General features: G+C 42.2%; 1 protein-coding gene across 1 annotated transcript; it reads right to left on the bottom strand.

The window, feature by feature from the left end:
* LOC149321038 (uncharacterized) lies at window positions 1-22,310 on the bottom strand. The gene is made up of 6 exons (XM_089514921.1): window positions 22,159-22,310; window positions 7,808-8,092; window positions 5,726-5,960; window positions 1,530-1,558; window positions 690-757; window positions 1-453 (listed from the first exon to the last, which is right to left on the bottom strand). Exons 1-6 carry the CDS (start codon window positions 22,232-22,234, stop codon window positions 352-354), a joined length of 795 nt encoding a protein of 264 aa, XP_089371047.1. The 5' UTR covers window positions 22,235-22,310; the 3' UTR covers window positions 1-351.
* Between the last annotated feature and the right edge of the window lie 1,034 nt (window positions 22,311-23,344).

The raw sequence follows: 23,344 nt of genomic DNA, 5'->3' as shown, positions 1-23,344 counted from the left end.
AGGGGGCAAACAAATAAAATAATTTAAATAATTTAAACAACTACAGATCAAAACAAGCATATATTTTAAACAGGATAAAACAACTTAGCCAATTAAAAAAGCTAAAGGATTTTAGAAACCCTGTACATATTGGAAAAAGTAAGTTAGGCCACAAAACTGTTGAAAAAAGGTCATGTTTTGACCTGGCACTGAAAAGAAACTGTGTTGTTAGTCAGGAGAGAGAAGCAATTGTTTCCAGCACATTGCAAGGAATGCACTCAAAGAAATTGTCCAGCGGAGCAGAGCTTCGGTTGCAGATCGAGAAATGGTGGGTAAGCCTTAATGTGACAGTGAGAAATGACAGAAATGGTCTCAAACAATTACTGCATACACGGTTGTGCTGTCTGGAGTTTGAACAGTAGTAGATTTCCTTTGGAGATGTTGCAACTGGGCGTAATGAATAGAAGCGGATCTCTGGAAAGAGAAACCACCAAGAGAAAGGATTAACACAAACAGGGACCTTGAGTCTGCAATCTGCTTCAGACTTGCATTGCAAATGTCCTTTGTTAGATTACAGTTCCCAAAATTCCTCACACAGAAGGGCCAATAGCCATGCTAGTTAGGGATTATGGAAGCTGTAGTCCCTAAATATATTTTTCTTATGCTCTGGTCTCATCTTGTTCATCAAAAATTGCTCAGCCAATATTTACCTCATGCAGACTCTCCCTTTTCATTATATCCTCCTTCTTTCTGGTGGTGTATCTCAGGAAAGGATGATCTTCAAGTCATGGCATCATGAAGAAGAGAATGAGGGTGAAAATGTTGAATGAAAATTAAGTGAAGTGAATGGGGAACAAAGAAATGCAAGAGATGATTACAGAATCCTAGAGATGGAAGAGACCTCAAGGGCCATCCAGTCCAACCCCATTCTGACATGCAGGAAAACCCAATCAAAGCACTCCTGAGGCACATTCCCACTATGAAAAAAATTGAATTGCTTATCAGTTTAAATACCATTGTTCCCATTTGAAATCGGTTCCTGTTGCAATGTGATTGATTCTTGTCATGATCAAGTGAGGTAAACACATACACACACACACACACACACACACCCCAAAACCAAAACGATTTTTCCACACACTAGTTTTTAAGTGGTTCTTTTTAAAAGAATTAATTCTGAAGAGAGTTCAACAGGTGGGAACAACAGGTCAGAATCACATCATTCTGGGGGGGAGGGAAAAATGGCAGAGGGGTGTTTGTGTCAGATCCACCATTTCCCCCTTCTCAGCACTGCATGTTTTTTTAAAAAATAAAATTGATAGAAGATGTGATTTCTTGGTCTTTCAACTACTTTAAAGTGAGGCAAGTAGTTGCGAAACCAATGAGGAATCATTGTTTAATCTGTCTCAGTTTTGTAGCATGAGGTTTATTGCATTTTATTGTAATGCTGCTTGTTATCCCATAATTCTATACATGTAGGTAAAAGGAGGTCTAGTAGAAGCTTCAAATAAGTAGGCAAGAAAAAGGGAGGTTTTTCATTCATTCCTCACCTGTCCTCTCTTGGTTTTCTCTGTGTTTCCTAGAAAGAAATTGCAAGAGTCTTAGAGTAGTACCACATGTTATGAAAGACACAAGAATGTTTGTGAAAATGTCACCACAAAAATGCCCCTTAAACTATGAAACTTATATTATACCATTATGCATGTCTATGCCAGAATATTTTAATAATAATAATAAATAATAATAATAAATTTTATTTATACCCCGCCCTTCCAAGAAAATGATCAGGGCGGCTTACAAAGTTATAAAAAATTTTACTGCCTGAAGCAAAGAAAGAAAACAATATGGCAGCCCATCCAATTTCTGCTTCTGTTCTATATACAGAGTTCCTTACACAGACTGGATGTCTATTGAATGTTCCTGCAGCATTGGCAATAGGAAAGAGACTGCCATAAGATGTGATGGCAGAAAGCTAGTTTAAGATGTGTTGTGCTGTGTTTCTGATTTATGGCAACCCAAAGTGAACTTATATCATAGGGTTTTCTAGGGCTGAGAGTATGTCATCCATTCCATGGCCAAGTAAGGAGTCAAACCCTTGTCTCCAGAGTCGTAGTCCAGCACTCAAACCACTACACCATGCTGGCTCTCTTAGTTTAGGGTAGTGCTACTCAAAAGTTTGAGAACTAGGGATGAGACCTGAGCTACTGGCGACTGTGGTCTGAAATTTTCAGGAAAGAAAGAGACAGTTGAAGATGCAGTCATTGGGCACAAATATGGAACCCATCTCTGGAACATTGGGGGGAAAAACCTCTTTTGGTCCTGCACATCAGATATCTTAAGAAGCACTGGCTTAAGATGTTCAGGGGAAACCATGTGGCAACCACAGCTCTATCGGTTGAAAGAAGGAAAGCGTTGGGGAGGCTTGAGTGGTACAGCTGGGGTGGGGGGGTGTCTGTCACTGCCCCCCCCCAGCATCTACCACCCCACTGCAATTCCACCTAAACTGCCATAGCAAAGTTCTATGGCATCCTGGAATTTTCAGTTTAGGAACCGGTATTTAGAATTCTCAACCAAAGTGCTCTAGTGCCTCCTTGGAGGGCAAATCCCAGGATCTGTGGGATCCTGCTGGAGAAGAATGGAGATATTTGGAAGTACAGTCAGCCCTCCACATTTGCAGTTTTGACTTTTGAGGGTTGGATTATTCACAGATTTTATTAATGTGTTCAATCTAGAAATCTGTAGTGTCTCCAGCATGATTCTATGGACAACGTCGTCCAGAAGTCATACAAGAGCACCTAAAGAAGAGCACCTAAAGATTCCTAGAAAGAACACTTCGCTAGGCATTTGGAGGTACTCCAGCACAATTCTATGGTCAAAGTCTGGCAAATATTGACCATGGAGTTGCACTGGAGGACCTAGAGATTACTAGAAAGCTGTTCTCTTAGATAAAAATATAGTGTGTTTTTTTAATTTTGCAGTTTTTCCACTTTCATGGGGGTCTTGTCCCCCTAACTTCAGTGAATATGGATAGCCCACTATACTGTAGTATGTGGCTCTGAGGTAAGGTCATTCATGCTTTTACACATGGGTTGGCAGGTGTTTTTTTTGTTTGTTTGTTTGTTTTTGGTGAGTTAGGGGCAAAAATTACCCCCTCTTGAGCTATAGACCATAGCTGGATACTTCTCCATCACAGCCCCCCTTCACTTGTCAGTAAATGGTTGTGTTATATGCTCAGAAGGTGGTGCAGAAGCTAAAAGGTGGGTTTTGAGAAGGAGCTTGGTCACTGTCTGATGGCAGTAGAGAATTCTGACCTCCACAATGACCAAAACAATGACTGTGGACCTTACCACACAGGGCACAGAAGTAGGGTCAGTTCGCATTGGCCGATGCGTATTCACATCATATCGTATCGTTCATTCACACTCGCGCTCTCTGAACACACTTTGCCAATTCGTATTCGCGTCATATCGCATCGTTCATTCACACCTGGGCAGCCTTCCGAATCGTGGTTTTGCGAATCGGCCTATGCGTATTCAGGCAAAGTGAGGCAAGTGCAGATTGGATAACCACACCAGCCCAATACAATGTGTATTGGCCGATGCGCACTGGCAGCTTTGCGCATGCTCTGTGGGGCTCTGAACGGGGGCAACATTTTTAACTTCTGGGGTGAAGAATGAGGTCACTGTTTAGCGCGTAATATCGTGAGAATTGCTGCCTTTAGCCACTTACGAAAGGGGTCTGCCCTATCTGTATAAGTGTGTGTGTGTGTGTGTGTGTGTATATATATGCACACACATAAATACACACACACATACATATATATATAGATATACACACATATACACATAGTGGTACAGCCAAAAGTGAGATGCCTTTTTTTATGTGTACACACACATTTGTCTGTATGAGTGTGTGTATACACACACACACACACACACACACACAGATATAGATATACACACATATACACATAGTGGTACAGCCAAAACTGTGATGCCTTTTTTATGTGTACACACACATTTGTCTGTATGAGTGTTTATACACACACACATATACATATATACACACACAAACACACACATATATATACAAAAACACCCTGTGCCGCAGCCAAAATTGTGATGCCGTATTTATATGTGTACACACACATCTGTCTGCTTGAGTGTTTATATATGTGTGTGTGTGTGTGTGCGTGCGCGCGCACACACACACACACACACACACATATACACACATATACACGTAGTGGTACTGCCAAAAGTGTGAAGCTGTATTTATATGTGTATACACACACCTGTCTGTCTCTGTGTGTGTGTATACATACATATACACACACACGCATACACACACACACACACACACACACACACACTGTGGAGCAGACGAAAGTGTAATGCTGCATGTATATGCTTACACACACATCTTTGTGTGTGTGTGTGTGTATATATATATATATATATACACACATACATATACATATATACATCCATATACATATACATCCCCCCCCCCTGACATGAAAGGTTTCTGCTTTATCTCGTTCAGTGGAAAAATCGCTCCCCAGCCCCGGCGGTTGTCCTGAAAGGGGAAAGGGCCAACGGAAGGAGATGGGGGAAATTCCAGCGCAGCATCATGGGAAATTTGTAACCGGTGGTCTTCAGGAGAACCAGTGCATTGGATGTACACACCAGCCAAAGCATCAGAGGTTTCGCACTGTCCATCAATACGGATCCCGCCGATCCACTAATTTTGCGCACTCGCAAAACGGAAGAGCCGGCTGCCTTCAGTTTGGAACCCAGCTGTGAATACGCATTGGCCAAAGTGTATTCACGTTATATCGCATTGGTCAATACGTATTCTGAGCTCACAGGTGTGGAACACCAATGCAATATAACGCGAATACACATCAGCCAATGCGAACTGACCCTACTTCTGTGCCCTGTGTGGAAAGGTCCTTAGTTACACTGGCATAAGCTAGACTTGTGCTTGTGTAAGTTATTAAAAGGAGGTTAGTCCATATGTTCTGTCTCACCGATTTTTAAAACCAGGCTCCAGTGCCAAGGCCCTGACCATTGTGGTTTGTTGCATTTCAGACTAATGGTGACCCTAAGGCAAACCTATCACATAGGTTTCTGGGGCCAAGAGTGTGTGGCTTGCCCAAGGTCACCTATTGGGTTTCCATAACTAAACAGTAAATCAAACACTGACCTCCAGAGTCACAGTACAACACTCAAACCACTGCTCCACACTGGCTCTATTTCAATGTGATATGAAATCATTATAAGAAAAAGGAGCTTTGGAGCATGTATTTCTTTTTCTTTGTTAACAATAAAGTTATTTATTATTCTGCCTTGAGTTGCCAGAGTGAAAACTGGAGAGAGTTCCAGTACCTTCAGCAATTGTGTAGAAGAGGGAATGTCAACAGGTGTCACTTGTTAAACTAGATGCACAACAAGCAACAGCTACTGAGATTCCCTCTTCTACACTTTAAAAGTGCAGGAGCCCTCTCTAGGTTTTAGGCATCCTTATAACCTTATAGGATTGGGAAGAGATGTTTGTAGCATTTTCTGTTTCCTTGGCTGCCTTTGGGTGGTGGTGATGGGGACAGTTGTGCAGTTTGCTATACTACCTTAGGTAGCAAGATATCTTGGGTCAGACCTTGAGACATCTTTCATTCATGTTTCCTGGCATGAGGAATTTCTAACTTCAGCCATCTTGCCCCTCAGTTTGCAAGGCCTTGACTCACCTGTCTGACTGCTTTCTCTTCCACAGCCATACAGTTGTTCCAAGAGCAGCGGGTATGATCGCCAGTACAACCAAAAGCACTGCCACTGCCCAAACCCAGACCGGAGTCCCCTTTATAGTGGGCTCTATCAGTGTAGCTTCTGTAGTCTTAGTGACAGGAGGATGTGACCAGTGGGATGCTGCCAAAGAGGTGGGTTTTGCAGAAGGACAATTCTCAGGGGTGATTCGGACGGTGCCTTTGCAATCAGAAAGAAAAAGCAGTTTGTGAAGTTGAAGGCTTTCATGGCCAACATTAGGAAGAACTTCCTGACAGTAAGGGCTGTTTGACAGTGCAACACACTCCCTTGGAGTGTAGTGGAGTCTCCTTCCTTGGAGGTCTTTAAACAGAGGCTGGATGGCCATCTTTCTGGGATGCTTTGATTGGGAGTTCCTGCATGGCGGGGGGGGGGTTGGACTGGATGGCCCTTGTGGTCTCTTCCAACTCTATGATTCTATGATTCTAAGTGGAGGTGGTGTTGGTAGAACCAGCATGGCCCTGGGTATCTTGCCTTTCATTTCTCACCTGTGAATCTTGACAGGACTTTGGGTTCCCCATATCTGGATAGTGGTAGTAAAAAATAAATATGAATCTCACCATAGTCTACAGGGTTTTTCTCTCTCTCTGAAAAAAGACACATGGTATTCACTTACTGCTATACATGTTCTCTTGAGAGCTGTCGTCATCTTTTCCCATCTGAAGTTGGTTGAATGTCTTTGACCAATAGTGACACATGGATTCCATGTCACTGAGACAGTGAATCCATTCTGGGTATCAATGCACTTTAAAGGAACTATCCAAGGTAGTGAACTTGTTTTCAGGATAGGATTCAGCACCTTGGATGGATTGTTTAAAGTTTGGACTAGAATCAAGAGTGGAATTACTGCTCCACTGACACAGGTTGCATCTGCACTGCAGAAATAAAGCAGTGTGACACTGCTTTAACTTCCATGGCTTCATGCTACAGAATCCCGGGATTTGTGGTTTCTTGTGACACCAGAGCTCTCTGATAGAGAAGAGTAAATATCTACAAAAACTACATATCCCAGAATTCCCTAGCATTAAGCCATGGCAGTTAAAGCGGTGTTAAACTGAATTGATTATCCTGTGCAGATACAGCCATAGAAGCTAGCAGCTGCCCTTGCCTTAACAGAAATTTGACAGATTAGAAAGTTGGCAGCTTGAGCTTCTCCTGGGATGTAGAGGTAAGTCACAAGCAGTCTTTACTTTCTGTAATCAGATACTTCTGCATCTGAGGAAGTAGACTCAATCTACAGAAACCTATGCGACAACTTCTTTTGCACAGTTAGTCTCCAAGAAGTACAAGATCCATTTGCACAGTGATACCTTCAGACTAACATGGTTATGTTTCTGAATTCTACTTTCTGCAAATTAGGCAGGCTGCTGTCAAAGGCACAGGAGTCAGGGGAGTATAAAGGCTTGCCTCCTGCAAAGATTTGTTTTTGCTAAAGCAACTGTTTTAGAATGTATTCACACTGCAGAATTAAAGTAGTTTGAGATCACTTTAACTGTCATGGCTCCATCCTTTGTAATCCTGGGAGGTATAGTTTGTTGTGTCACCAGAGCTCTCTGACAGAGAAGGCTAAATATCTCACAAAACTACTAATCCCAGAATTCCTTAGTATGGAGCCATTGCAGTTAAAGTCAAATTAAATTACATTAATTCTGCAGTGCAGATGGTGCTATAGTCTTTCAGGCACTTTAGACCCAAGCTAAATTAATTAAGGCAAACTTTAAAACAAGGAAATAACATTTTCCCTTGAAAGTGTCACAGAGACTTGCTTTAGAAAAAAAAAAGGGGGGGATGAGGAAAATATATTTTTTAAAAAAAGGTTTTAGCTCTATTGCTAAGTTGGGGTGGGAATTAAGAGTCATTTCCCAGATGTTGTTGGACTGCAGCTTCGAGCATTCCTCACCATGGGCTTTGTTGGCTATGGCTTCTGGGAGCTGCAGGCCAAAATGTCCAAAGGACCACTTGATTCCCACTCCCACACTCCAGGAATCTACAGTGCAATTTAAATTTACCTGTGTCTTCTTCTGTAAGTGGACTCAAGCAAATTTCAGAGATCCAAGAATGATTAACATGGGAATGACACTCCCAGCGTCCCCAAATTGCCTGCCGGATGGTATGTATTGTTATGGTAGACCCATGGTTGCTCTTTTTAGCCCAAAAGGGGTTACCGAGTGGCTTTGAATTCAGCATCCATTGAAAAGAATCTTTTACACCCAGAGAATTACAGTGATGGCAGCTGAGCTGCAATGAGGATGAACCCTTCCACTTGGCAGAGACATTGAGATTGTTGTGACAGCCTGAAAAGAGAAGAGGAAAGAAGACTGAACATTAAACGTATAGTCCTTCATTGGCAAGGCCCTCTGCCACATTGGCAATAATGGGAACAATCCCTATGAGCCACAATTTTAATTTTCCCACAATGAATGGCACATTGTTAGGTCCACCAATATGCCACTCGATATACTAACAATGTGTCAAATGTATGTTAAAATCCTACATAATTCTTGTATAGTGGAGATCTACACTCACGCAGTTAAGACGTCATTGTGCTACACTGGTCTTCTGCTGAATATCGATATGCAACCAATTGCAGAGCTGTGAATGTGATTGATGTTTCGGCAGCCCCAGCGTACTTGAATGCACCATTCAAGAAGGAGCAACTGCATGCACATTTTGCCATGTTGATCTGGAATATTCAATGCAAAGGGATCTTATAGCACCTTTGAGACTAACTGATGAGCAAAGGCTGTTGAAGCATAAGCTCAGTAGCATCCCTGGTGTGGGAGGAAGACCAGGGATGCAGTGGGGTGCAGACTATCCTTCCACCTTCCTTCCCTCCTGATTCCTTGCTTGCCTGCCCCGCCCCCCCCCCCCGCCCCCCAGCTAGCTTGCTGGTGCCTGGCAAAACCTCTGATGAGGGGTGGTAGTGGTGTTGCAGTTTCTGAGGAGCTGTTTGGGGTCCAGCATGTTTGCTATGGGGAGCATCCATGCCAGACCCCAAATAAAAAACAATGCCCGCTTGCTGTTTGGGGTGAGCAGTACTGTGGCCTCTGGTCTTGACTTTTCTCACTCATCCAGCAGCCCCACCACTCCCACTGGGTGTACCACCTCACTGGGTGTACACCCCCCTCTGAAGCGTCACCCAGTGTGGTCTGAACTCCTCGCACCTCCCAGTGATGCCCCATACCTCCTAGTGATACATAAGCCTTTGTAGACTTGGTCTGCTTTCTCAGATGAATGGAGTAAGCTGGTGCCCAGGAAGGACCTTTATAATCAGACTGTGTGAATAGCCATAAGAATGCAAAAATTGTGGGTATAGTGATGAGATGACAAGTTCAGTTTTAAGTATGGTAAGTAAGGGACAAAGGTAGGAGGGAAGATCTCCATACCCACAAGTTTTGCAAGTCTGTTGCTATTCATACAATCTGTTAATAAAGGTCCTTCTTGGGCACCAGTTCACTCCGTGCATGTGGGAAAGTAGACAAAGTCTACAAAAGCTTATGCTATAATGTCTTTCTCTCAGTAAATCTCAAAGTGCTACAACATCCCTTTGCGTACCTTCAGAACTTTGCTTACACCACTGTGAGCTAAATGCAAACATCACGCCATGCCCCAAAATACAACTCATCCACAAGGAAACTGACATGTGTGTAAATTCCAATAGGATACCAGTCATGCTAATCATCCCAATATCCAACTTAGGCCCAGAATGTCTGAAAGACTATTTCTCCCTATAGGAGCGTGCATGAGTTTTAAGATCCTTAGGGGAGGGCTTTCACTGTTGGTGCATCTACATTGTTGAAACAATGTAGTTTGACACCACTTTAACTGCCATGGCTCCATCCTACACAATCCTGGGATTTCTAGTTTTGTGAAATACCAGCCCTCTTTGGCAGAGAAGGCTAAAAACCACGTAAAACTACAGATCGCAGGATTCCATAAGATGAAGCTACAGCACTTAAAGTGGTGTCATATTGCATTATTTCTACAGTCTACACCTTCAGTCCCACCTCAGTCCCTGAGAGGGCCTTCTTGGTGTCTGCTCCCAGGCAATGTAACTCTGTGCCCTGGAAGGCTAGGCTAGCCTGTTCTAGATGCCTTCCAACTACAAATCCCAAAATCCACAGAATTTGGCCATGGCAGTGAAAGCAAATCATAGCATTATAACTGTTTAGTTTGAGAGGATCCAGACAATATAAACACCTATAGAAGGGGAAAAGGAAAGGGGGAAAAACTGGCAGCCTGAGAGGTGGCTACCATTCCTGCTAATAATAATAATAATAATAATAATAATAATAATAATAATGTCATCATTCGGCCTCTGAGGGAGAGAGAAGGCTGGTCCAGTACCATCAGGGGCTAGCCTGAAGAAAGAGGCTCCTCCCTCCCCAACTGTCATCGTTCGGCCTCTGAGGGAGAGAGTAGGCTGGCCCAGTACCATCAGGGGCTAGCCTGAAGAAGAAGAGCCCTCCCTCCGGTCCATCTGCCTTGGTCCAGGCCTCAGAGGGAGAGAAGAATGCTGGACCTGATTCCCTCCCTCCCTCACCATTCCCTTCTCCTTTTGTGTCGTGTCTTTTAGATCGTAAGCCTGTGGGCAGGGAACTGTCTGTTATCCCCTCTATTGTAAACCGCTCGGATTCCAAGTGATTGGGTGGTATATAAATAAAACCTATTAATAATAATAATAATAATAATAATAATAATAATAATAATTTGTTACCTGCCTCTCCCATGGTTTCAGGCGGGGGACATCAACAATTTACAAACAACAACATTAGTGAAGACACATTGGTTAAAACACACATCAATTTAAAAGGACAAATAAGTGGTGCACATATTAAAACAATCCACATCTAAAGTTCATCATTTAAAATTCACCATTTAAAAATTATCTGGATAAGCCTGCCAGAAGAGACTATTTAGCCTTGCCTTTCACAGCATACAAGGGGGGAATATTCCAGACTGCAAACTACTGTTGGGAGTTGTAGTCCAAGAAAGTAAGATTTTCAAGCTCTCTTGGGTTTTGACACCTGACAAAATGTTTCAGCAGAGAGCAGTTGTCAGAGATATGAATTAGTGGGATTTTTTTTAATTAGCTGCCTCCGGCTGGCTGGCTGGCTGGCTGATTTACAGCGACAATGTGAGAACAAAACAGATTGCAATAAATTCATGCAAAAGAACAGCAGTTGAGAATGACAACCAGTAGACTTGCCATCCACATTAGAAGCAAAGCAACTGTCAACATGAGAAAGATGTTCCTAAAAGCTGATAAGGAGGAAATACACTTTTGGTCAGTGGGATGTGTGTTTTTGCACAGGCTTTTTCTTGTGTGCCTTCAAGTCATTTCTGACTTACGGTGACTCTGAGGCAAATTTATCGCAGGGTTTTCTTGGCAATATTTGTTTGGTGGGGGGGACTTTTTCTCCATCTGAAACTGAGAGAGTATGACTTGTTCAACGTCACCCAGTGGGTTCTCATGCCTGAGGGGGAATTCGAACCCTGGTTTCCAGAGTCATAGTCAAACACTCAGACATCACACTGGCTTTCCTTTTCACAGGAATGTGGTTTTAAATTTTTTTTAATCTGTGCTCATAGTTGCATAGTTTAATATACTTTTAGACTGCTACCCCCCCACCCCCGATCAAAAATACATTTGTGAAAGATTGTTGAGAAGTCTAGGATTTCTCATCCATCAATGCACATTAGTTTGTCACAGTCTGTCAAGTGCGGTAGTTAATCAAGGGCCTGAACAGACAGGCCAAAATAAAGCTGCTTCGGGTCACTTTGGAGGTATGCTGTTTAAATGATACATGCGTCCTAAGAGGCTGGAAGCCATGCCAAAGCCACGCTCCAGTCCTAAGGACTGGAACACAGCTTTGGCGCAGCTTCTGGCCTCTTAAAATGCATGTGTCATTTAAACAGCATACCACCGAAGTGACCCCAAGCAGCTTTATTTTGGTCTGTCTGTTCAGGCCCCAAGTTCAGAAATCCAGATTTCAGTAATTAAAATTCAGTGCACATTTATTCAGTAACTAGGATGAAGGACCATCACCTCCCAAAAATAGTATTCTATGGTGAACTCGCCACGGGTCAGCGTAAGAGGGGCGCCCCAAAGAAGAGATACAAGGACTCCCTGAAACAACATCTCAGGCTTGGCCAAATTGATCACCAACAATGGTCTGCCCTGGCCTTGCATCGGGAGGCATGGGGACGCACTATCCACGATGCTGCAGCCTTTTTCGAAAGCTCACAGCGAACGAGTCTCGAAGAGAAATGACAACGCAGAAAGAACCGCAACCTGGAAACATCACCCAAAGAGACTTTCCACTGTGCTTTCTGCAACCGGACCTGTTTGTCCCGGATTGGACTTTTCAGTCACCAATGCGCTTGTACAAAGCGTGGAACGAGTCCTTCCTGAATCTTCGTTCGTTCGCGAAGCAAAGCCAGAGAGAGATAGGGCCACACCGGAGACGTTCATTGTCAGAACTAAACAACAAGCGTTAGCAATGCCTAAATAAACAAGACATAATTATTGGCAGGCTAATTGCTCATTTGTTACAAATTTTCTCATTTCCCATAATGCCCCCTCCTTGGTTCTTCAGCCAGTTTTCTTCCCTGAAGAATGACCTCAAGTAGTTTCCAGCTAAGCCTGCCTAATTTACATGGTTATCATACCAACTGTGGATGTAATAACCACTTCCTTACAATAATTGCTTTGCTGCACACTGTTTGTGCTTGACTTTACACTTCTTTGGCCTGTCCCTCAGTCATGAATTTTAGTATTACACAGTCACTTCCCCCTAAAGTGCCAACTACTTTGATTCCAGTGACCAGCTCCACCCTATTGGTTAGGATCAAGTCCAGGATTGCTGATCCTCTGGTTCTTTCCTCTACCTTTTGAAAGATGAAATTATCTGCAAAGCACATCAGGAATTTGTTGGATCCCCACATCACTACCAGTACTTGCTTCTTGGAGATTTCTGAGATTTGTTTCAGAAAAGCATAATCCACCACCTTGTCTTGGTTCGGTGGTGTATAGCACTGAATTCACAAGATTTGATGTCACCTAGAGTGGTAACTCATAGTGTCACCCTCATGGCAGTGAAAGTAGAATCATAGCACTATAACTGTGAAATTTGAGAGGGTCCAGGCAATATAGACACCTTGCAGGAAGGGGAAAAGGAAAGGAAAAACTGGGATGCGGATGCAGATGGATAGGAGAATCTCACTCCAGGGAACTCAGCATCCTGTTGCCACCATCCTCCTCCAGCTGAAACAGCAGAGTTGGGATGCTCCCTTGAGAAGGAACATTTTTCAAATTACAAATGGTCTCCATCCTCAAGGAAAGAGGAACTCACAGCAAACAGCCCCTGCAGAGGACAATGGTGGAAAGGAGTGAAACAGACCAGGAGGGGGAGTCTGCAGAAGAAAGAAGTGGAGAGAAAGGTCCATGGGCTCATCCCCCAAAGGGAAACAGCATGCCAGGAAGAGTTCCCCATGTATCTCTCAGGGACAGGCTGTGGAACACCTCACTGCTGCCCTGTGGCACCGCCTCTGATGGTGTCACCTGGTGCAGCTTATACTCTCTGCACTGCCCTAATGACACTACTGGCCTGTAGTAAACTCCTTGTCCCAATGTCATCTGCCCACAAAGGGGCTTGCGGCCTCACAAAGGTCGAAACATATTGGATTGCAATAGAATGCAAATAGACGTTAAATTTCTTGCACTTTGAAAATCTCCCTGTTGTCACATGGCCAAAAGGAGGAAGGGCTAGTCTGCAAGTTATGCCTCTCCATACCATCTTAACTAAGAACAAAAACATCAAAATGCAGGCCTATGACTAACATCTTCAGTTTTTTTCTCCTGTTTGGTTTGTAGCACCTTGTCTGATGAAGAAGCCAGTGAAGCTTTGAAAGATTGCCACATGTATATTGCACATTTTGGTTTGCCAATAAAGGTTTTTAATAGATGTTTTAATTGTAACTTGTTTAATCCTGTTTTAAGGGGGGGAATTTGGGACATAAATTTGTAAATGTGGATTTTAACGTGTTGTAAGCCACTTTGATTGTCTTGTCGCAGAAAAGAGGGATATAAATAAAAGTTTAATTATTTATTATTTATAACTGTTTGGTGGATTTTTGATTGGGTTTGCTAAATGGCTAACACAGCTACCCCTGGATGTTTCCTATCTCAATGTTGTTTTTATTTATTTCTCTATTTATTTTTACCCCAGTGCTTTCCACTGGCCGTTTGGTCACTCACGTGGATTTCTGCACAACCGAATTAGTCTTTGACATATAATACTACTCCTTCTCCTTTTCTTTCCCGGCTATTCTTTTTTGAACAGATTATAGTCCTCAATTGTTATATCCCAGTTATGGGAGTTATCCTTCCAAGTCCCTATTATACCTCTAAAACAGTGGTTCCCAACCTTCCTAATGCTGCAACCCTTTAATATAGTTCCTCATGCTGTGGTGACCCAAACCCATGAAATTATTTTCATTGCTACTTCATAACTGTAATTAAATAGACGTTTTCCAGCGGTCTTAGGCGACCCCCATGAAAGGGTCATTCGACCCCCAAAAGGGTCCTGACCCACAGGTTGGGAACCACTGCTCTAAAATCATCTTCTTACACTAGGACTTCAAGCTCATCTTGTTTGTTTCCCAAACTCTGCACATTGGTGTTTAGACAGTTAAAGCATTGTTTGTTCTTAAATTTTATTCTACTGTAAGTTTTACTGTGGCTCCCATTCTCTCCCTCAGCTTCTCCATTAGAATTCACATTTTTTTTTGTTTAGAGCTTGCTTTTGGACAGATGCTTAAGCTATCATCTTCAATTCCCAAAGGATTTAGTTTAAAGCCCTCTTGATGAGATTCACCATGCTTAATATAACTTTAACAGTTTCATGGCTTTTATTGCTCTCTGCTTGACTTTTGTGTACTCAATAAAGAGGCCTTAAGTATCAATATAAACAGATGTGTAGCTACTGTGATTTTGCCAATCTCAAGCAGCTCTCTAAGAGCAAGAAATCTCACTCCCTCCTGACCTGCACATGGGGAGAGAAGAAGGATCTATACTCCTCCCTGTTGGGGAATGTGAGAGATAGTAGTGTTTCAAACAAATTCATATTTGTAATCAGGAGACGAACAATAAGTCCCCCTTCACAGGGTCTAGAAATAAAGCAAGCTTATTCTTCTTTGTAAAAACAAATACTGTATTAAAGGTTTCATAACTTCACATGTGCTCCTCAAACATGGAAAACAAACAAACTGAGACTAACTGTATACTAGCTGATGCAGGAAAAGAGAGGGTGAGACCACAATCAACAAGCCAGAAATGACACAAATACATGCTGTGCCTAAACCCTTGGGACTCCATCACAGGTGGCTAACAAACCAGAATTTCAATAGGATAAAACCATCCCATGGCATCATGTCTCTCCTGCCACTCCTTTGTATGTAAATCCCTGGTGAAATAGGTCCTTTCCACTGCAGTGATGATATGATGATGTCAGTCATGTGGCATGAGAGGATGTAATTCTACTCCTCATTCCCGCATTACTATTCCCAAGCAGGCTGGCTTTACTTCATGCTTTTGGGGAAGTTTATTTTTATTTTGCTGTGATCACATAATTACAACTAAATAATAAAATAAAAATATTTTCCTATAATTATGGAATTGTGGCAAAATTGAAAATTAAAAAAATTGGAAGGCATGCATGCGCTGAGTAGGGCATTCACATGTAGGGAGACAAAGTTATGGAGCTGGTGTGGAAAGGACCATAGATTGCCAAAGCAGCACACTTGCAGCACACTCACGCGACTGTAGAAAAGTGTGATTCTGGACATTTTACTATTCTGATTGTTGTGGGGGCAAGCCAGGCTGGTTGATACAGTTCTTAGAGAGATGCAAACGAGCAACTACTGAGTTGCTATTCCAAACACTCCTGAAGCTATAAAGCCTGTCCTGTTCAGGTCCATAATCTCCACCTGAGAAAGCTTTCCTTTGTCCCGGACTCAAGAAGAGGAACACTAGTGCTTTGTTTGAGAATCTGAAAAGCCCATTTGGAGCTGAGGACAATAGAACATCCAGCGGTACAGATCTGCACACCATTTATATTTGAGACTGTGTCAGTGTGTGTCTGAAGGGATGTGCAAACAGTTTCTTTGTTTATACCTGTGATACTGCATCTTGTTTCCATCTATTTCTCATAGAGCAGAACCTGAGGGGACCAAGCCCTGCAAATCTGTATGTGGCCTTCCTTCCAGCCCATTTGGTTGCAGACAAGCATTTCAGCAAAAGCAAGTGTAGGTTGCAAATGCCAGTTGTCTCTCCCTCTGCAGTCCCTTACTTGCTGATGCCTTCTCCCCCAGCAGCTCCATCTGGGGAAAACAGATAAATGACTAATCTCAGATCCTTGGCTGCAGGGCACTTGGTTAATTTTCTCTGGCTGAAGCAAGAGAAAGGAACAGTAAAGGAAGGGGGTTGAGAAGCAGCATATGTTCAGAGGAAGATTATTGAGTTACATGATGTGAGGTTTCTTAGTTTTTATCCATTTCTGGAGGGATAGCTGTGTTCAGGGCTGGCCCTACCAGCAGAATTATTTTAGGTAGCAGATCTGGGATGTCATCAAACAAAGGCACAGTGCTATTTAATTTGTTGTTATTTTATTTTATTTTAAAGGCCGAGATAGTCCCAGTAAACTGGAGGAAGGCAAACGTTGTCCCCATCTTCAAAAAGGGGAAGAAAGAGGATCCCAACAATTATCGTCCAGTTAGTCTGACATCAATACCAGGAAAGATTCTAGAGTAGATCATTAAACAGAGAATCTGTGAACATCTAGATGGCAATGCCATAATCACAAAAAGTCAACATGGGTTTCAGAGAAACAAGTCATGTCAGACAAATCTAATCTCTTTCTTTGATAAAATTACCAGCTTGGTAGATGAAGGGAATGCTGTGGATATAGTATATCTTGATTTCAGTAAGGCCTTTGACAGGGTTCCCCATGACATTCTCGCAAACAAGCTTGTAAAATGTGGGCTGGACAAGGCAACTGTTAAGAGGATTTGTAATTGGTTGACTGGCTGAACTCAAAGGGTGCTCAACAATGGCACCTTTTCATCCTGGAGAGAAGTAACCAGTGGTGTTCCACTGGGCCCAGTACTGTTCAACATCTTTATCAATGACTTGGAGGAAAAAATTGGAGGAATACTTATCAAATTTGCAGATGACACCAAATTAGGAGGAATAGCTAATACTCCAGAGGACAGGATCAAAATTCAAAATGACCTGAATAGACTAGAAAGCTGGGCCACAGCTAACAGAATGAACTTCAACAGGGAGAAATGTAAGGTACTGCACTTAGGGCGAAAAAATGAAATGCACAGATATAGCATGGGGGACACCTGGCTTAAGGAGACAACATGTGAAAGGGATCTAGGAGTCCAAGTAGACCACAAGCTGAACATGAGTCAACAGTGCGATGCAGCAGCTAACAAGGCCAATGTGATTTTAGGCTGCATCAATAGAAGTATCGTATCTAGATCCAGGGAAGTAATAGTGCCACTATATTCTGCTCTGGTCAGGCCCCACCTGGAATATTGTGTCCAGTTCTGGGCACCACATTTCAAAAAGGACATTGAGAAACTGGAGCGTGTCCAAAGGAGGGCGACTAAAATGGTGAAAGGTCTGGAAACCATGCCCTATGAGGAACGCCTTAGGGAGCTGGGGATGTTTAGCCTGGAGAAAAGAAGGTTAAGAGGTGATATGATAGCCCTATTTAAATACTTGAAGGGATGTCATATTGAGGAGGGAGCAAGCTTGTTTTCTGCTGCTCCAGAGACTAGGACCCGGAGCAATGGATGCAAGCTGCAGGAAAAGAGATTCCACCTCAACATTAGGAGGAATTTCCTGACAGTAAGGACTGTTCGACAGTGGAACAAACTCCCTCAAAGTGTAGTGGAGGCTCCCTCCTTGGAGGTCTTCAAACGGAGGCTGGATGGCCATCTGTCGGCGATGCTTTGATTTGGATTTCCTGCATGGCAGGGGGTTGGACTGGATGGCCCTTGTGGTCTCTTCCAACTCTATGATTCTATGATTCTATGATTCTATAGGTAGAGGTGCTTATGAGATTTTTGACTTCAGGTACTAAGCACTTTGACTTAACTATGTAGTGAGTGCCATTTGCCACTCTTTGCCATTTGCCACACAATATTTTGGGGCACATTTGCCATTTGCCACAAAATGTTGGGGGGGGGGGCTTGATGGTTTTAATCTGTAGCAGGCAAAAGGACAAAGAGCCCTCCAGAAAAGGGGGGGGAGCCTCTGGCATCCCAAGTTTTGTTCCTGTACAAATCAATTTTATTTTGGTGATCCACATGACATTTTCTTAATCTCCAAGTATTTCCTGGGAACTTTCAGCATTACCTAGGACTTTTCACTTCTGCTTCGCTGGTCAGTTTAAATTAGCTGTCTTTTACACACTCAAAGCACTTTGAGGAGATAAATCACCAGGAACAGGTGGCTTATCAATAGAGCTGTTTCAACCTTACAGAGACATTTTCTACTCAAAGTCTAACTAAAATCTGTCAATAAATATGGAAAACAAATCGATGGCCCAAAGGTTGGAAATGCTCAATATGGATTCCGACTACCAAGAAAAGGGTCATCAGAGATTGCAGTAGCCACAGGTCCATTGCATTGATTTCCCATGCAAACAAAGTCATGTTTAAAATTCTACAACAAAGACTTTTACCATCTGTGGAGCAAGAAATGACTGGTGTCCAAGTTGGGCTCAGAATAGGAAGGGGCACTAAGAATCATATTTCAAATGTATGTTGGATAATGAATAATGCACAGCAAAGAATTTCAAAAGAAACTCAGTGCTTTAGACCGTAGCTGTTGTTGTTGTTGTTGTTGTTGTTATTATTATTATTATTAAGTAGCAAAGCCTTTGATTGTGTAGAACATTAAAAACTACGGATCTCTGTTAAATAAATGCATGTGCCACACAATATTTGATTATCCTAATATGTAACCTGTACTCGGGGCAAGACGGCATGGTCAAGACAAAACATGGAGAAACAAAATGGTTTCCCATTGGCAAGCAGGTCAGGTAAGGCTGCATTTTATCACGTATCTGTTTAACTTGTAACCTGTTTAACATGATGCTCCAAAGGGCTACGGCAGATCTCAAAGAAGAAGACGGCATTTATATACGCTACTATACTGATGGTAGCCTGTTTAACTTAAGCCGCCTGAGGGCCCGCACTAAGACTCTAAACTATCTAGTCCGTGAACTGCTTTTTGCTGACGATGCTGCCCTTGTTGCCCATACAGAAGCAGCTCTGCAGCGCCAAACATCTTTCTTTGCTACAGCTGCAGAGTTCTTTGGGCTGGAAGTCAGTCTGAAGAAAACGGAAGTTCTTTACCAGCCGGCACCACAGGAAGAACACTACCATCCCCACATCACCGTAGGTACATCTGTGCTTAAGTCCGTCCAGCAGTTCACCTACCAGGGAAGCATCATCTCCTCAGACGCCAAGATTGATAAAGAGATCGATCACAGACTGGCAAAGGCATATAGCGCATTTAGAAGGCTTCACAAAAGAGTCTGGAGTAACAAACATTTGAGGCGAAGCACAAAAATCAGTGTGTATAGAGCCATTGTACTGTCTATTCTCCTCTATGGGTCTGAAACATGGGTCACCTATCGCCAACACCAACGACTCCTTGAACGCTTTCATCAGTGCCGTTTACTCACAATTCTAAATATACACTGGACTGACTATGTGACAAATGTTGCTGTCCTTGAGCAAGCAGGGATCACCAGCATTGAGGCCATGCTATTGAGGACGCAGCTGCGCTGGGCTGGACATGTTTCTAGGATGAAGGACCATCACCTCCCAAAAATAGTATTCTATGGTGAACTCGCCACGGGTCAGCGTAAGAGGGGTGCCCCAAAGAAGAGATATAAGGACTCCCTGAAACAACATCTCAGGCTTGGCCAAATTGACCACCAACAATGGTCCTCCCTGGCCTCGCATCAGGAGGCATGGAGACACACTATCCATGATGCTACAGCCTTTTTCGAAAGCTCACGCCGAACAAGTCTTGAAGAGAAACAACAACGCAGAAAGAACTGCAACCCAGAAACATCACCCAAAGAGACTTTCCGCTGTGCTTTCTGCAACCAGACCTGTTTGTCCCGGATTGGCCTTTTTAGTCACCAACACGCTTGTACAAAGCGCAGGATGAGTCCTTCCTGAATCTTCGTTCATGAAGCAAAGCCAGAGAGTTTAACTTGTATGCTGAATATACCATACTTAAAGGTGGATTAGGTTCAGAGAAAGGAGGCATGAAAATTGGAAGGAGGAACATCAGCAATTTTAAGATATGCAGATGACACCATATCGCTAGCAGAAAAGAACAAAGACTTGGAATGATAGTTGGAAAAAGTCAAGGAAGAAAGTGCAAAGGCAGATTTGCAATTGAGGAAACAATTAAGAAAATTAAGAAAACAAAAATAATAAGCAAAGATCATTTACATAACTGGCAATGAAGACATAGTAAATGATTTCCTATAACTCAGTTATCTATCAATATGGAGGCTGCTGTCAGGAAATCAAAAGAAGTCTAGGGCTTGGAAGGGCAGCTATGAAGGATCTAGACAAGATCCAGAAGTGTAAAGATAGATCATTGAATGCAGCAACAAACAGAGTATCTTTTATGTATTTCCTGGTGTTTATTGCTGGTATTTATTGCTGTATTTCATGTTGTTATATATGGCATATTACATTGCTAGGATTTTATAATAAAAATGCATCTATCATCTGGATATCAAGATATGAAGGATGGTAAAAAAATACAATGCAAACCAAGGAAATACAATGCAAACCTCTTTGAGGAAGTTCAGCCCATAGGCCTGTTAGCTCAACTTTATCTCCTCTGACTGGCAGCTGTTTTTCACAGTTTCAGGCAGAGATCTCTCATGATGCCTGCTATCTGATCTTTTTTAAAACTGGAGAAATAGAAATGGGACTTGGGACCATTCTGTGCCTCATGAGGAACAGGCAGGATTGAAGATGCCCTTGGTTATGTCCCTGTAGCCAGACACAAAATGATTATAACACCACTCTGATGTCTGGAGAAACTCCAGACATCAGTGGTCCACTCAGTACAGTTATCACTTTGTTTCTGATCACAGATGCTTCTCCAATCCTGTTGACTCCCCATGAAGCACAGAATGGTTGTGGTGTGTGTGTGTGTGTGTGTGTGTGTGTGTGTGTGTGTGTGTTCAGCGGCTGTATGTCTGGTGTGGTGGTGATGATAAATGTCTTGGAATCATAAAATCATTGAGTTGGAAGAGACCCCAAGGGTCATCCAGTCCAATCTGCTGAGCAGGAAGACACAATCAAAGCATCCCGACAGATGTCCATCCAGTCTCTCTTTAAAAATCTCCAAAAGAGAGTCCACCACACTCCAAGGCAGCATCTTTCACTGTTGAACAGCTCTTGCCATCAAGAAGTTTTTCCTAATGCTGAGGTGGCAACTCTTTCCCTGTAGTTTGAATCCATTGCCCCATGTCTTTGTCTCTGGAGCAGCAGAAAACAAGCTTGCTCCATCTCCAATATGATATCCCTTCAAATATTTAAGGAATATTTGGATATCCCTTCAATGGCTATTTTGTCACCTCTTAGCTTTCTTTTCCACGTTACACTGAGCCATACAGGATTGCAGCCACAGTTTGACAATAATAAAGTATTATTATTATTATTATTATCATCATCATCATCATCATCATCATCATCATCATCATCATTATTATTACCATCATCTTGTAATGCTATTTTACTGTCAGTAACTCACCCTGTGACCTCTAGATATAGGGTAGGAGATAAATAATTAATAAATAAATATTTCAACAAATAAATATTAGCATATCAAAAATTTAATCATCTCCACCCAAGTAGCTTCACATATCAAACTTACTACCTGAGAGATCCATACCTTTGATGAGGTGCCACACTTGATGAATCCGGAACATTTTTAAAAAGTTATTATTATTATTATTATTATTATTATTATTATTATACTTTAAGTGTGTTGTAGTGGTTTGAATGTTGGTTTATGAGTCTGGAGACCAGAGTTCAAATCCCTCCTCAGCCATGGAAACCCACTGGGTGGCCTTGGGCAAGTCACACTCTCTCAGCCTCAGAGGATGGCAATGGCAAACCCCTCTGAGGAAATTCACCAAGAAAACCCCCATGATTCACCTGAGGATTGCCATAATTAAGAAGTGACTTGAAGGCATGCAACAGCATGTGTTACTGAGAAGATTATTTTTAAGGTACTTACCTGGAGTCAGCTGAAGGACAGTGCGGGTTTCTGAGCCATTGGGAAGGCGGCAGATATAGGTACCTGCATCACTCATGACCAGATTCCTGAGGAGTAATGTCCTTGGAGGGTAGTATATCAACCGGGGGTTGAACCGAAGGGGAGTCACCTCATGTGTGGTATGATTCCAGATAATTTCCACACTGCTTCCACTGATGTTGGCACATCTAAAATTCAGAGGGAACCAGAACCAACGTGTATGAGGGCTTATGGCATCACAGGGAAGTAAGACCTGTTCCCCGATTGTGTGGATGATAGCTGAGGAAGAACAGAAACAGAAGTTAAAATTTCAGTCCAAGACTGAATATCATCATCATCATCGTCATCGTCATCGTCATCATCTTCATCATCATCATCATCATCATCTTCATCATCATTGAACACGCTGCCTCGGAGAGTGGTGGAGTCTTCTTCCTTGGAGGTTTTTAAAGAGAGACTAGATTACCATCTGTCAGGGGTGCTTTGATTGTGAGTTCCTGCATCGGTCTCTTCCAGCTCTAAGATTCTATGGTCATTATTTTTGTTATGACAGGTTGAGCCTCTCTTATCCAAAATGCTTGTGACCTGAAGTGTTTTGGATTTAAGATTTTTGCAGATTTTGGACTATTTGCTCATACATAATGTGATATCTTCGGGATGGGACTCAAGTCTAAACATGAAAATCGTTTATGTATTGTATACACCTTACACATATAGCCTGAAAGTAATTTTATACACAATATTTTTCATAGTTTTGTGCATGAAACAAAATGTGTACTGAACCATCAGAAGGCAAATGTGTCACTATCTCATCTGCTCATGTGGACCATTTTGGATTTTGAAGTATTTTGGATTTTGGAATTCTGGATGTGAGATACTTAATCTGTATTATTATTATTATTATTATTATTATATTTATAACTTGCTTTTGTTACAAAACTGGGACTGAGGGTGACTTACAATTAAAAAAATACAGCTAAAACATACAAAAAAGTAAACATTTAAATAGGATTAAACTTTTGACAATATTAAAATGATTTAAAACTACACTAAAAATGATCAAATACTATTAAAAGATAACATACAATTAAAACAGTTTGGTCTAAAACAGTACAGCATCCTCCTCACAACAGAAAGTTTTTAAAGAATGGGCTGGGGTGTTGTATTG

Source organism: Sceloporus occidentalis, unplaced genomic scaffold (genome assembly GCF_023333645.1).
Source record: "Sceloporus occidentalis isolate IW3139 unplaced genomic scaffold, rSceOcc1.0.p SCAF_1, whole genome shotgun sequence".
NCBI lineage: Eukaryota > Metazoa > Chordata > Lepidosauria > Squamata > Phrynosomatidae > Sceloporus > Sceloporus occidentalis.
This window is presented reverse-complemented; position numbering and strand designations above follow the sequence as displayed.